At 43.0% G+C, this 15,031-nt stretch overlaps 1 protein-coding gene across 1 annotated transcript; it reads right to left on the bottom strand.

Moving 5' to 3' along the window:
• Positions 1 to 1,543: 1,543 nt before the first annotated feature.
• On the bottom strand, positions 1,544 to 12,865 carry LOC120818199 (BTB/POZ domain-containing protein KCTD16). Its single transcript, XM_040175084.2, has 2 exons — positions 11,075 to 12,865; positions 1,544 to 2,762 (listed from the first exon to the last, which is right to left on the bottom strand). Exons 1-2 carry the CDS (start codon positions 11,895 to 11,897, stop codon positions 2,311 to 2,313), a joined length of 1,275 nt encoding a protein of 424 aa, XP_040031018.2. The 5' UTR covers positions 11,898 to 12,865; the 3' UTR covers positions 1,544 to 2,310.
• Positions 12,866 to 15,031: the final 2,166 nt, after the last annotated feature.

The following is a 15,031-nucleotide window of genomic DNA, read 5'->3' as shown; positions in this document are numbered from 1 at the left end:
AGTGGCGACGGCTGCTTTCAGGTGATTCTGTGGGATAGGCCAGCAAGGTCACCTGGGCGCGGCCAGGTCAGGCCACGCCTTGACGTTGGCGTATATTTGATGTGCAAAAACCGGTTCATTGATTTCTCATCTGGGTATTAGAATTCACAACGTGCCGAGTGCGAGGCGAAACGGTACTCCGAAGCGGATCTGTTTTTCAAAGACGAGGAAAGGGGCATTGGATTTCCAACTGAGAGATTTCATGCTGTGTTCCTATTCAATGGAGGCTGAGAGAAAGAGATATGGGTTTTGGGTGCAGAGTGAAGGAAAGGCGACTATATCCCTGACTAATTCACTATGTCACCTTCCCCTTCCAGATTTTGCCTTTTCTCTGCTGCTGTACTAAGAATCCAATGCTGTTTTTATGACTATATTGAAGACCATTCACATCCTAACCCATATTTCTTCTTTGTCAATAACAGCTAAATAGAGACATATAAACACCCCAGGAGTTTTGTTTGTGGCTTTTTTTTGTAACATATAGGTTGCTGAAATTTCTTACCAGGTTTATAGGTTTGAGTTTCCATTCATGCCGTCAGTGGCAAAAGTAGCAGGGTTTATATTTCGCACAATCTTTTTACTGTCATATGCATTTCTGCACATGGAGCAAAATGTATCACAAATCCATATCAAAGCTGTTTCCTTTGAACTCGTGGCGATGACTTGTTTCTGTCTCAAGCGAGAAGCAGCTCTTTATCTACCATCACAGAGCTGTTTTGGTGCGTTGCAGGAAAATGGTCCCCAAGCTCTCGCTCCTTATGGAAGCGACGTGACCACACTGCAGAAATCCGTTGGCTAAAAATAGTGCTCTCCAAAAATGGGGCTTGTGATGCACAGTTATGGTTCTCTTCCTGTTTCTTTGAAATATTTCCAAGAGGATGAGACACACATTGAAATGTCAACAAGGAGGGATCTATTTCACTTCTTCAATGAGGCCAGTTTTGTGTGGGGTTGGCAGGCTGATGATGCTGATGGTGGGTCCACTACGAAGCAAGACACTTTTCTTTTCAGCACAGTGTGGAAAGTATGAATGGTATTAATCCAAATGATTGTGCTAACATGACGACCCCTGTCCCCTCAGACCAGAGAAATATTGATTTTATTATTTATGCCTGCTTTTTTCTTTCTGTAACATGTAAAAATATGGTGCCTAACACTGTGTTACCTCAGACAGCTTGAGCAGATGAATATAGTGAACACACATACACAATATAATCCGTTCCTTGCTGTCTTGATCTTTTCTTCTCTCTTTGGAGTATTGCTCTAATTATAGCTCTATGAAGATCACTTGTAAATGTAGGTTCAAGAAAGCCATGGTTAAAGCTTGTCAGGCCTTTTTGATATGGCAGATACGTCTGTCATTGGACTATTGCTGGGTGAGGTTGGTTGACAGGCCAATTATAAGAATAAGATTGAAAAGAAACTGTAATTTCCATGTTCATTCTAATTGTAGCCTACTGAAGATTACAAGGTTGACCACGGCTGCAGACCTACTAAGAATAAATACAATTTGAACCCATTTATTAGCTTTTTTGCACACGTACAATCACGTCAAATAGCCATAAGCATACACTCTACCTACAGAACATCATCTATTCAACACACAATGACAACAATGGACACAATTTTACAATGGCAAGAAGATCTAGGCAGTGCTTTCCTTTAAGTTAGCCCCAGTTGGAATATTTTTACTCATCACACAAAACAGTGAATTTTAAGTTTGTTTCATAGTGCATAATTATGCTAAGGGTGAGATGACATGCAGTGCCAATATCAAATATCAAAGCCTACTATGAGTATGCAGTGTGTGTTATTGGTGGACTACAGTGATATTCCATATTCGCCAACTCACAGCACCATTTTGGTACATCCATTTTTGAAAACCAGCTAGTGTGGACATTTGCACATAGAGTGTGAGACAGGTTGATGAATTGAAACAATGTTGCCCCTGAGGTTGCTTTGTTGCTTGAATAGTGATATAGTTGTGTATTCTCTGAAGAGAGAACAGGGTTAGTGATGTAATCCCCAACAGGAGTCACCTGATTTACACATGTGCTTATTACACACAACAATGTGCCTACTTAGAAAATCAATGTGTCCCACGGCTCTGTGCTGTGTGTGCTCGGCTAATCATGCTGGCGGGAAAGGGTCCTTTTTGTTTTTTTTCAAATACAGTATGTGCATTAGAAGGTGCAGTCTATTGCCTATGCAGTTAATGCACTCCATCGATGGTGACACGATGACAACTATCACCTTCTTTTTAACACCCATTCAGAGACGGTACTTTCTCAGGAGCTCGGATTGCCACATGTACTTCCTCTCTGGAAAGCGATCAGGAATCCTGATGCGCCGGAAGTCCTGGATGCATTTCTCCAGCTCCTGCGCTGGAGTCATCTTCTGCTTGTGAGCTTTCCTCTTCGCTGCCTCTCGATCTCGGACCCCGAAGGTTCTGACTCGGAGCATGTCAGTCTTGCGGCGCATCTCCGCCTGATGCAGCATGTGAGCTGATCCTTTGGGCATGGGGCGGTCCAGCGTCTGGATATTGGAGCGCCGGCTGACGGGGCCACAGATTACGGTCCCTTGCGGGGAACTGGCCTCCGACTGGGTCTCAGAACAGGAAGTGGAGAGCTCGTTGAAGGAAGTGCCGCTCTCTCCTTCACGCTCGCTTTTGTGGCTCTTGCAGCAGCATTCACAGTGGGAGGACGACCACCTTGAGGGCCCACCTAGGAAACAGAAGACAGAGACACATTTGTCCCTTGTTTTGAACACACGCAGTACATATTCCTTTGCAGTAAGACGCTCTGTTATGGAGTAATGCACTGTAAACTAATGTGCCAGCTGTCTGTATGGTGACAGGTTCAAGCTGTGATCAAAAGAAATAGTTGCACTGATCAAGGAAATGCTGACAAACGCCCACACGGCAGTTCCATACAAATATATCTAAACAATCATCAAATGAATGTGTGTGGTGGAGTTATTTAGGGGAGTACAAACGTAACAACATGAATGTTATTGGCTTTGACATTTAATTGCTAAATTTCAAGGAGGCTTGTGGGCTGTGCATATTGCTTTTTCCGATAACGAGAGGCCAGAGCTCAGTGCAGTTCAGTACGACTCCCTTTCTCATTTCCCCAAGCAAAGCTTGCCTCAGAGCCAAAACTATTTGCTTAGCCGTCGCAGTTTCTCATTATAACTGTTGTATCTTTAGTGAGGCAGCAAAGTAGAAAAGGCGAGTTGACAAAGTATAATTCTTCCCGGTTTGGTAACAGAACTGGGTCAGTTAAACAGATGTACCCGCTGGTGTCCTGACCTACCGTCTGGAAGTCTACACAGTCACTCAACCAAGTAAAAGAAGATTTTCAGTAGCCTACATTCTGCCTCTCCAACCTAATTCTTGGATTGTCTCACATTCTACCACATTGCTTATTTTGAACCAAAAATACTGAGCTATGATGCCGGCCGGCATTGAAAATCTGCTGTCCTCACTGTAATACAAACAACAGAATATGATAAATATTCTGTTGCAGACAGGCCGCTAATACATCTTAATGCCTCAATGTGACGATAGAGACTCAAAGGAAAACATATCTCAAAGCGAATAATACATTTGTCCATTACCTCCTCCCAGTGCTTGCATCAATTTAGGCTAAACAGAGTTGAAGGGGGTTTTTAACCTCTCTGCACCCACTGTAATAATGACCTTATCTCTAACGCGATGATTGTGTTAAGCTGATAGTAAGAGAGTCACTAACAGCTTTTTAATGGCTAATCCATGAGGAAAGGGGCCAATCAGTGCACCAGTTTCCTCCCTCAGAAAAGGAATCAAGCTGAATCCAGGCGACGACAAGCACCAGGCAAATGGATGCAGGCGCTTTAGTGCGGAAGATCAGGCAGAGCATTGTTTCTAAATGGATGGTTGCTGTAGACCAGAGGGGCATCCCGTTTAGGAAACTAGCCAACACCCAATAATAGCGTCATCAAATGTTTAGGCAATGCAGGGCCTCTGCATTAAAGCCTCTGATGAGGCTGAGAAGGACCCGGGCTTGTATTCTGTTTTATGCAATCATTTGTAAAACGTGCACAGACCGGTATATAGCTTGTAAAGAAATCTCTGTGTGTCGGAACAAGACCGCAAACTGTGTTTTGGACAAAAGTGGTTTGGTGTCAGGCTTTGATGTCCCCTTCCGAGCCAAGACAGGAAACGACTAAGAGCCTTGTCAGGAAATGCAGTCCTTCTCTGGCACGTTTAAACAAGTGGGTGTGTGCAATACCCTTTGGTATCTTTTCAGGGAAGCCATTGATTGCATTGTGTTTTTTTCAGGTATCTACAGCCTGTCTCGTGGATCATATTCCAACTACATTAAAAGACTGGGGCTGGTCCTTAGACCAGACTGCACTTCTCATAAATAACCCAGAGAGAGGGAGTGGAGTTCAGAGGTATGCTGGCATGTTACGAGGGGTATCCTTAAACCCCTCTCCATCTCTAATGATGTTTGTTTCGTGCCTGTGAGAGGTCAGATCGGATATTGGATTAAAATTAAACATTGTTATGTGCTGAGAGGTTTTAAATGGCAGAAAGTAGGACATGATAGGGGTTGAAGGCACAGGGCTCTAACAAACAGATTTAAATGTCAGTGGCTTTCCTGCTAGACATAGTGAGGTTTTATTTCTGTGCCTCTAAACAGATTCATCAAGGGCAGAGATGGACAGTATTTCTATTACTTGTATTTGAAATATGGATTTCAAAGTATTTAGTCATTTGTATTTAATAGAGCCAATAAAAAATATAATGTCATTTTTAACAAAATACTTTGGAGTGGAGTAATCTTTTATTTAAAATACTCAAAATACTTTCTCCACAAATTAAGAAACAGTTCACAAGTTCAGTATTCAGATATTCAAGTTCAGCAGATTGTCTATCAAGATGTCAACTAATTGATGTATAACTTATGTCTGGGTCTGACTACATATCCTAATCTATATACATGGTGATGGTTAGAATATCAAGCTAGCGATCAGCGCTAACATGCTAATGGCGCTAGCACGCTGTCTAGGCTAGGCCTGTGTTTAGAAGAAGAAGAAAGTATCCTTGATTATGATTAATTTTCTCTGCATTTAACCAATCTCACACCGTGGGAGCAGTGTGCTGCTGTACAGGAGACCAGCAGTTAGGGGTTAGGAGTCTTGCCAAGGGACACTTTGACATGAGGCACGCAGCTACTGAGGTTTGAACCACTAACCCTGCTGCTGTCAGCTACTCCACGCGCCACAGTCGCCCCACAGTAACGAGTTAACTTTCGACTATCTAGCTATAGGTTGGGGGAGATTGTGAGCTTGTATAATCATGATAACCTTACCAAGAGACGTCTGACCATCTAATCTTGTATTACAAGTTATTCTGTATCTTCTCAATGTGAATGTCATAATAATGTGAATGTCATATATATCAATTACTGGCAGATAATATAGTTCAGAGTTTAGGCTATGCACCCAGACTATGACAAAAACATTAAATATTCAATGCATTTCATTTAAGGCACATTATGAAAGTTGGTTTACCTTTGTCCCTGTTTTCCACTATTTGAGAGTTTAGTTAAAATAAAGCTTATTTTGTTTAACTGCAACCTGTATTTTAATCCTTTGAGTCCTCCTGTCAGTGAAGAAAACCGGAATGCTCTGCTATACCAAATTGTGAGAAAACAGAAAAGCTAAATAAATTTAAAATACATTTTTGTATTTTGTTACATGTTCTGGCACCAGTATTTTGTATTTGATTTTTGAGGGGTATTTTGTATCACAATACATTTTTATGTATTTTTGTCCATCCCTGATTAAGGATGTGTGAGAATTATTTTTCTCACGGTTGAGCAGCTCTGTGCTTCAGTCATGTATTCCAGAGAGGCAAAAAAGAAATATAGGGAGGAGAAACGCTCATCACTCAGAAATTTCATTTTGTTATTGCACATACCCAGGAGCCATAACGCGATTTATTTCAGATTTGCACTTGAGTGACCCAAAGCTGTTTGCTTTTGATGTCAACTGTGGCCTCAATCTAAATCAAAGAAAATAACTTCAACACAAAACTTATGAAGGCAAATCAGTGTCAAAATCCGAGAGCGTGATGAGATCCTTGCGTGCATGCAAATCAAACAGTCGCCGGCAAAAGATTTTAAAATTTTTAATTTGCTCGCTCTTGAAACTTGAACCTGCTTGCTTGCGAGTTGATTGCTCGCTCGCTCGCAGTTTTTCTTTTTGACAATAAGCGGGCCGGGCCAGTCACCATGGTAGCTGCTGCTTTTGACAGTGGTGCACGTGTAACCGTTAGACACCACTTTGTTTTAATTATACAGTCATTTTTAGATTTTTGCATCTGCATGCTTTTACTTCCATTTTTATTATTCCTTTTTATTGTTTCCATGTTTTGATTATTTGTGTAGTGGTGGTTAATGTAGTATTGCAGATGTGGTTTTATTTATAAGTGAGTGTCTAATGGTGCATCTCATTAGGGTCAACGGGTGCATCCCGGAATTGACGGCAGGTGCGCCACTCTGTTTTTAAACGTAGTTTGCAATTCAGAGTGGAATAAATTGTATTTTAAATTAATTTCAGTTGTCAACTACTGTGGCGCATACACACCACCTCACTGAGGATCCACCCTTTGGTTACACATGCACAGAACTATGGAAGCCTATTTCCACACTATAAATAAATGAAGGGACAGAAAGAAGAAATTATGAGATAAAACGTTAAAACACATACACCACCTCTCTGTAACCATAGTGATGTCGACAACCAGCTACAACCCTAATTTACCATCATTTTACCAATAAGGAGACTTACTTTGTCTGCACAATAAGACCAATTCGTCCAGCTCGCACAGCGGTCCGCTGTAATGTTCTCTGGCCTAGATTCTGATGGAATTTAGGGTCTTGGAAAAGTACTTTTTTAGGGGTTAGTATTCTCTGGCAGTTTAAATCATGGAGTAAAAGCAGCAGGAGAAGGAGAAACTCTGATGTTAGACACACTGTTGTATTCTCCAGCTCCCACAAACATTTTTTATTTTGCATCCGCCTCAGGAGGAGTGTAGTTTACATGCTTGTTAGCTCACAAATTAGGGCAGCGTGTCCTTACAGCAGTGAGAAAGACTTGTCTTGAAAAAGCAGTGACAGTCCTCACAGGGTGATGGAAATCCATTTCACCAAGTCCTATTTGCTACAAAAGTATCACTTCAGCAGTTTGGCTACAGCCATCATCTTGCATGGCATAATAATATCTGTAATATTTGCATACAATTGGATTTGTCAATATTAATTACCTCTTCCGGCAGTGATGAGAGAGAGCTGGCAAGAAATAGACTGCGTGACCCAACAAGTTTTACATGATAACTCAAGGACACTCTCACTCCCACAAAGAGTGACCTGCTCTCTGTGACGAGAGTGAAAGCTTTAGTGGCTAATTGTTAATGACAAGAGGGTGCTGTCCCCTCGCAGAGTCACAGGGCGGCTGCCCCGCAGAGCAGGTCCCCCTCAGGGGGATGAACAAGCAATTTAGACGGATTGAAATGTCTATAACAGCCTCTGCCTACGGGCCTTTTTCCTTGGCCCAGAGTCACACCCCTTCAAGGCCAAATCACTGATGAAGCAAGACGGGGGGAAAGCGAAGGAGGTGTCCTGAGTATACGCCGAGCTCTTGGCATCCCCTAAATGCAGTCTCAAGAGGCTGCAGGAAAGATGAGGGGCCGTACCTGACCCTCACCCTGTCAAGATGATATTCAAGAGCGACGTCTGAGGAAAGAGAACTCCATGTTTAAGCATCTGATCCCTGTTTTATTTCTGCATCATTGATTCAAAATATATCACATTCCTTGGGACATACTTACTATCATAATGTACAGCCCTGCACCATCACCATCACTACCTCATGATCTCCCGCATGCTAACACACAGGAACTCTTTGGGAAACACTCGGCCCTATACCCACAATGTGAGCTGCACCATCTAAGTAGCCATTAACGGTCTCTGGAGGGGAGATCGTTAAGGTGTTGGATATCAAATGGTAAGAGCCGTTATACCCGCTCTCTACAGCTATAGCGCACAGAAGTGGCAGAGCCGGCGAAAGAAGAAGACAATATTGAAATCCTGTTAGAAAAATGTAAATGAACTCTGCTCTAACTGTATTTGTTATTTTAAAGGGACACACTGGAGGCTGTGTGAATTTTATGTCGGGATTGATGGCTTAACTTTGCTTTTCAATATTGGAACTGCAATTTGCTTAATGTGGGTAATCCATCAATTCTTGTTTAGTCTTTTTGTTTGTCAAAATTGCATTATCATCACTTAATAATGAAGTTGCTAGGGACTATTTGGAAAATTACCATGACATCTTAAAATTCAGGACATTTCTAAAAGATGTTTTTTCCTTTGCATCTGCAGTTCAAGCTCAAATGTGCTCCCAATGTGATCCAGTTTGTCTACATGAACTGATGAAGTGCACAAGGTGCTGCAAACATTGTGAGAAATAATGGTACAAGCATTTCTTTCTTCTGACCATCCTCCTCGATGCCGTCGATGGTACCAGTGTTCACTGATGATTTGCTCTGCCTCTGTGATGTGGACGAGGTAACGTCAAAGCAGGCTATGATGAGGTTGTGTCCCTGACGACGAACAATTTCCATCTATATGTTGAAATAGGACTTAAGTTTGCCTTGAAAGTAGGTAAGCATTTATCTTCCTAATTGCATCTCTATCCCACATGACATTGGACATATTTTGGGATCACAGATTGCTTTTTAATTGGCCAACAAGCTCCTCTTTCCCCCCAGAGAGGATAAGCAATGAGAAAACTAGTCCTAGACGCCAACTCAGTGGTTAGAGTTGTAAATCATTACAGAAATCTTCTTGTCACTGCATAAGAAAACAACTAAATCTCTCTATAATGGCAATCGAACTGCGTGGCTGCTCGACAAATAACCCCAAAAAAGATCATCATGGCAACCCACATCAATCATTGTTAATACATAATGGCATGAGAATGCGCATAAGTTAAAATTTAACTTGCTGTACGTCATAATTACCTTACCTTATGAATACCTTTTCATCTTTATAACTAACTTCAATAACGTCACAATTGATCATTACTTTTTATGTTGACTTTAGTTTGCTAAAACTGAAAATCCTGCTTGGGCACCTCTTGCGTGCAGAGAGTGCCCTTTTCCTGTAAGAACCATTTGTTTTAGCCTGAGAAGAAACTTAATGGGATGAATCCATCCGATCACACAGTAAGGAATATCTACTGTGGCACTTTGACTGGAGTCCATACTATTGAAGTGGAGCCTGAAAACAACTGACGCGTTTAACAAGAAGAGCAACATTGGTGACCCCAAGGAACTGACGGGCTGGAAGAAAGTCTATCAATTTATTTACTGCTCTGAACTTTCTTACTTTCTCCGGGATTAGATTGGTGGAGATTGCCACCAATCAGTAGTGAAATCTTCTGCTGAAAACAACAGTGCACATCTGTTTAGTGCCAACCTCACAGGTGCATTTGTACATGCATTTGGACTACCTGCCCTAGGCCAGCCAGTGTCCCACATTCAGAATCAGGTTACAGTATTTGTCTTGAAAGTGGATGCGAGCCGCTGTGCTGCTGTGAAGGCAGGGCTTTCACGCATGTCTGCTCCCGATGTGTCTATCCATCATCCCGACTGCGCCTTTGTCTCCCAACGCCCGCTATCTATATGTGTGTTTCCTCTCACCCTCACCTTGTCTTCTCTCTTTTAATGGAAGCCCCCTATCTCTCCCTCGTTTTCCGTGTCTCACCACCAAACCGTTTTCTTCCCTCTCCGCCCCCTCAGACCAGATGAACTTTTCTGTCTGATACTTACTTTAATCTATTTTTGCGCCCTGCTCCCTCTCTCTTCTTTCTGCCTCAGTTCTTTCTTCCCATGACCTGGTCTCATGCAACTTTTACTCCGTCGTCTCTCCGCCGCTCTTTCCTGCCTGGCTCTCCCTTCTTCACTCTCCTTCAGCTTGCTTCCTTAAATTTAAACTTGTGTTTTTTGTGCTTTTTCTTAAATATTCTGTCCTTCCTTGCTGCTTCTCCCCCGTCCCACAGCTTTCTTCCTATCCTCCTTCCACTGTCTTTGTCCTAGGGCAGTGTCTCTTCGGGGATAGGGATGAACACACCATATGCCGTGCTCCAGAAAGTGCAATGACAATCCAACCTGGCTGGATGTGCAAGACCAGGCAGCCCCCTCTTTCATAATTAGCCCGTATTAACAACACTATTGGTAAACCATTAGCAAACCATATGTCACGTCTTCAACAGCCCAACCCTCCTGTGCCTCCAACCTTGACCCACCAACGGGGATCTTCCATAGGGAGCATTTCAGGATAATGAACAAAGTGCTTTTTAGCCATATGGTCCAACTCCTTTCTCTACAGAGAGTGGAATGAACCATATTTGTAGCTAATTAAGGCATTCACCAATAAACAGTTTTCTTCAAGTGAAAAGCCATGCTGATTCAAGAGAATGGAGCAGCATTCATGTGAATTGTTTGCAGCCCACCGGTGCTATATTATTCATAACCCATCAGCAGTTATAATGTTTAAGCATGACGCATGTGTACTTCTTAATCTAGCAGCAATGTGACTCAAAACCCCTGAGGGCCCGAGGCAAGTTAGCCTCTTATCTCAGGCCCCATAACAGGATGCAAGAATTTTTAGAAGGATGTGCTGGAACCGGACTGGTGTGAGCTAACAGGTACCTGCAAATCATTTAAAATTCCAAACCATTAGAAATTGTGTTTTTCTCGCATGTGAAAATATGTGTGGTTATTTATAGGAATTAGGAGCCCTTTCCGGTCAGCATGAAACACCATTATTACGGCCTGCGCTTATGTGAGAAAGGGTCACTTGGGATTTTTTGTGTGTGTTTAACTTGGTTGTTTGCATGTTAATTATTTCTGGAGGTCAAAGCCGCCAGCTTATCTCCCATCACCCCTGAAAGCAAGAAGAATGAATAAATCTCCACTCACGGTAGAAGATGTACTGTGCGTAATTGGACCAGACCCTGTCATCTGCGTAATGACCGATGGAGGACGCAGTCAGGGACGAATTGCAGGCCGCAATGTGAAAGCCGCTCTCTGACAGCATGTCAAAAGCTCTCTCCAGGTGCCTGAACTTGAGGTAAAACCTGCAGGTGTAACGGTCCGGTGGTCTGTCCAAGTCCCTGTTCTCATTCAGGGCGTCTCCAAATACCTCTTTTGCCAATCCAATCCTACTGCTGATGAAAATCCTCGACAACTTTTTCGCCTTGACATCAATTTGACTTTCTCTGCCTCCACCAGCGCACGCACCTTTGAACGCGACCGTGATGTAGCCGTACCTGCGGTCCGAGGAGTAAGAGGGGTAAAATCTCTGGTCGCTTCCCTGCGACGCATCATCCAAATCGCTGTTGTACAAGTCGTCTGGTAATAGTTTGGAATCCTCGGACGACAAAAGTTTGGTCAAATCTGGCAGCTGAAAGTATTCCGCCTCTCTTTTCAATCTTCCTCTCTCGGGGAAGTGGTCTGGGAGGACAACTTGCTTATCTCTAAGATAATCTAATACATAGCGAAACAGAAAGCCGTCTCGGTCGATGAAATAACGTCCTCTAAAATCCCGGGACAGGTCATTTGAAGACCCCTTCTTGTTAGAGAACAGCTTGCCAAGTAACGAATTTGGAAAGCTTGACAACGTGGCATGGCGAGTGTAATATACCTGCCCACCCACGTTTAGCTCAATGACATCCGATGGAGTATTTTGCACGGACACCTGCTCTTTTGGAGGTTGCGTTTTGCAGTTTTCGCTCAGTGCCATTTTCCCAGATATTGTACGAAATCCGAGGCTCAAGGAGGCGCAAACGTCCCAGAAGTTCAGAGTGTGGGGTCTATCTGCATGGTGTTGACGCCCTCAGACCCAAAGCTCTTGAATCAAGCTGCAGTCCTTGTATCCAGTGTCCCATTACAAATAATCACAAGGTGTGCTCACAGCATATCCTTTAACCCCATGCGTAAGTGTGCCTGCACACGGTGTAGCCTTTTTGAACAGAATGTAAGCAGCGAGCGCATCATGTTACACGCATCCACTGCGTTGGGTCATTACTGGGATTTTAAAGCGATGGAATTCACTCTCTGAAATTTCCCAAAAGTAAAAAAAAGAAACATTTTCTTCTTCTTTTATCTAAAGTGTTCTGCCGAAAGGTTGACCGTCTTGCGTCTGGCGTCTGCTTTAATCAGTCCAAAGGCATTTGAAGAGGTTGCGTGCATCCCGTCATTCTGCTACTAAACGTCGCTCCTGGATGCTGAAGCGTGCTCGTGGGTTGCTTAAAGAGAGGAGGGTGAAGGTGCGACTCCTGTGCACACCCGCCATCTCTCCGAACTGCTGAGTGCGGAAACGTTTGTTCCGCGTAGAAGCGTAAAGAAAACCTGATGTTGCTCCAAGCTGTGCGCGACAGAGAAAAAGCAAAAACAAGAGAGAGAGAGAGAGACTGGGAGAGGGGGGGGGGGGGGGGTAAATCGTCCCATGAAGTAATGTCTTACATCATCTTAAAGGAAAATGACATTTACAGAGGATCGGCATAAAACGGACCAATTCGTGAAATCGCGGTCGAGCTGCGGGCGGCGTGCAGCTGGCGGAGAGGATTCGGGTCTAATGCAGATTTTGCGGATTTAATCCCTTCTTCTGAGTCTTCAAAGAGGCTTTCGCATTTACATTTAATGCTTTTAGCTGACGCGTTATCCACAGAGATGGGTGATGGGTTAGGTCCCATCTTGCTCAGAGATTCGGCAGTGACAGCTATAGTCAGCTGGTGAACTGCAGGATACTCATTTACTCCTTAATCGCAGACAACGGTTCAAATATTAAAATTATCTCAATAGTCGTGGCACTCTTTTGCATCAGAACCATTCAAGCAGTATCACTTCCAACAGCCAGAACAATGTGGCTGAATACGAAAACGGATCCCTTCCTATTTCAGGACCACGGACAGATCTCAGCCCGCTCTCGGGCTTTAAAATACTCCCCAAATAGTGATTCAAGAGTACACGTCAATACATTGATTGCTATCTCGTAATTTTACGCAAGTATGGGTTTTGAAAGTGATCGTTACGCATCAATGTGAGGTCGGTTTCCGACCATAAAGTGCACGTTCCTTGCGGTTTTCTCAGTGTAAAGAAACTCAGAAATATGAACCCTCATTACTGAGTCATCGTTTCTTCATTATAGAAGGAGGACATGGGGATTGTGATATGTGTTCTTGTTGAGGTTCAGGGTGAACTTGTCCTAGAGCCATCAGTTTACTGAAGCCATTAGGCAGAGAGTTGATGAGAAATAACTGAAGGCTTGACGAAGCATGTCATCATATGACATGACATGACATGTACAACAAGTGTTGCATATAAGGTATTTAAATGAGCATATGTGTGCATGTCCAGCTCAAAACATGCATTCAAAAGCATTTCAGGAGCTGCATGTGGACAACTTATGGTCCTGTTTGTTTTATTTATGGAGTAAAAGGGCCCTCGTGTCGAGCAGCTACATAGCAGCATTCACACTGATCAGCAACTCATGTTTGCTTTTCGGATTGTACGTTGTATTTTTTGAAGCCATGCTGTAACACATCTATGCTGCAGTGCTGAGAGAATGATGGGAGCGCACCCTTGACTCGTGGTTCTGAGGAGGCAGTGGTCACGCTTTACCCTGTTAATTCAGAGTATATTGTGCTGGAGAGGGGTTGCTAAGCAGCCACAGGGGACTGAGTGGGATTCAAACAGTGGGGATTTGGGAGCTAAAGCACTCGTCTTCTGTTTCTGTAATATGATATGTTTTCATACTGATATTATGCATGAAATAGTAAAGTTGTGTGGATATTGTGTACTTATCATGGGAGTGTGGGTAGATATTTTATACTGTTAGATGGCAATTTGGTAAATTTGGCCAGTTTTATGAGGATGCATCTGCTATATTAAATATACATTAAAATATATTTGAGTGATTCCCTGGTCTTTGCTTGGGGATGTGCTTTAAACCCTGTTACCTATTCATCTCACTCATCTTCCCATTATAGCCCATTTGAAAGCCTCTTTTCCTCACTTTATTTCCTGTCCGTGCACTTCTTCCTTGTTATATTCTAAAGGGTGAAATTTCATGCAAAAGTTGCATAAACAATAAGACTATATGGGTCCTAGCTGAGTGTAACATTAGATTGATAAATTCTGGATTTTGCAAGCTCTTGCATCTACATATTGGTCTGGGAAATTGAAACATTTTAGTCATTTCTCTTCTCTTGACAAATTACATGATTTATGGGGAAATGTTTATTGGTACCATCTAGTATCCAGATATGGTTCCTGGGATGTGTCATTTTGCAAACAAGCCAGAGAATTTGTTGTCTCAGAATACATTCAATGAATTGTTGAGTTGCCTTGAAAGCAACAACTAGACCCGAAGCACTCTGCAGAGTTATTGTCCCTTTGCACACTGCAATAGCCTGCCTTACCCTACTTCCTGTCCTCGCGGGCACTTTTCAACCTCAGATTGTCACGGTTTGGGTTCACGTCTCATTTTATTTTGTAGTTTCATGCCTCTGGTGTCCCTGGGTTAACTTCCTGCCTTGTCCTGTCATCCCCTGTGATTGTCTGCCGGGTCCATGATTGTTTCCACCTGTGTCCAATCACCTGCACCTTCCCAGTGTATTTAAGCCATGTGTGTCTCTTGTCATGTCATTGAATGTAAGCCTTGAATGTCGTTCCCTGAATTGCCTGTGAGTCCTGGTCCATGTCTGCCTTTTTGTGTCCTTGTTTTTCCCCTTGGCCTTTTGACTTTTGAATTTATTAAAAGTATCGTTTTTTGTCAAAAGTCTGAGTTTGAGCCCTACTTCCTGCCACGCCACCCTGGCTGCTGTGACAAAGATAAAAGAGGTGTACGTGTGAACTGGCTGTCTTGAGGTAACA

Source organism: Gasterosteus aculeatus, chromosome 4 (genome assembly GCF_964276395.1).
Source record: "Gasterosteus aculeatus chromosome 4, fGasAcu3.hap1.1, whole genome shotgun sequence".
NCBI classification, from domain to species: domain Eukaryota; kingdom Metazoa; phylum Chordata; class Actinopteri; order Perciformes; family Gasterosteidae; genus Gasterosteus; species Gasterosteus aculeatus.
Note: the sequence above shows the minus strand (reverse complement) of the source record. Positions and strands in the feature narration are given on the sequence as shown.

Excerpts from the sequence above, each read along its gene's own strand:
- LOC120818199 (XM_040175084.2), bottom strand. The coding sequence starts at position 11,897 with ATGGCACTGAGCGAAAACTGCAAAACGCAACCTCCAAAAGAGCAGGTG. Across the intron at positions 2,763-11,074 it reads CGCACAGTACATCTTCTACC|GTGGGCCCTCAAGGTGGTCG; the intron begins GTGAGTGGAGAT and ends TCTGTTTCCTAG.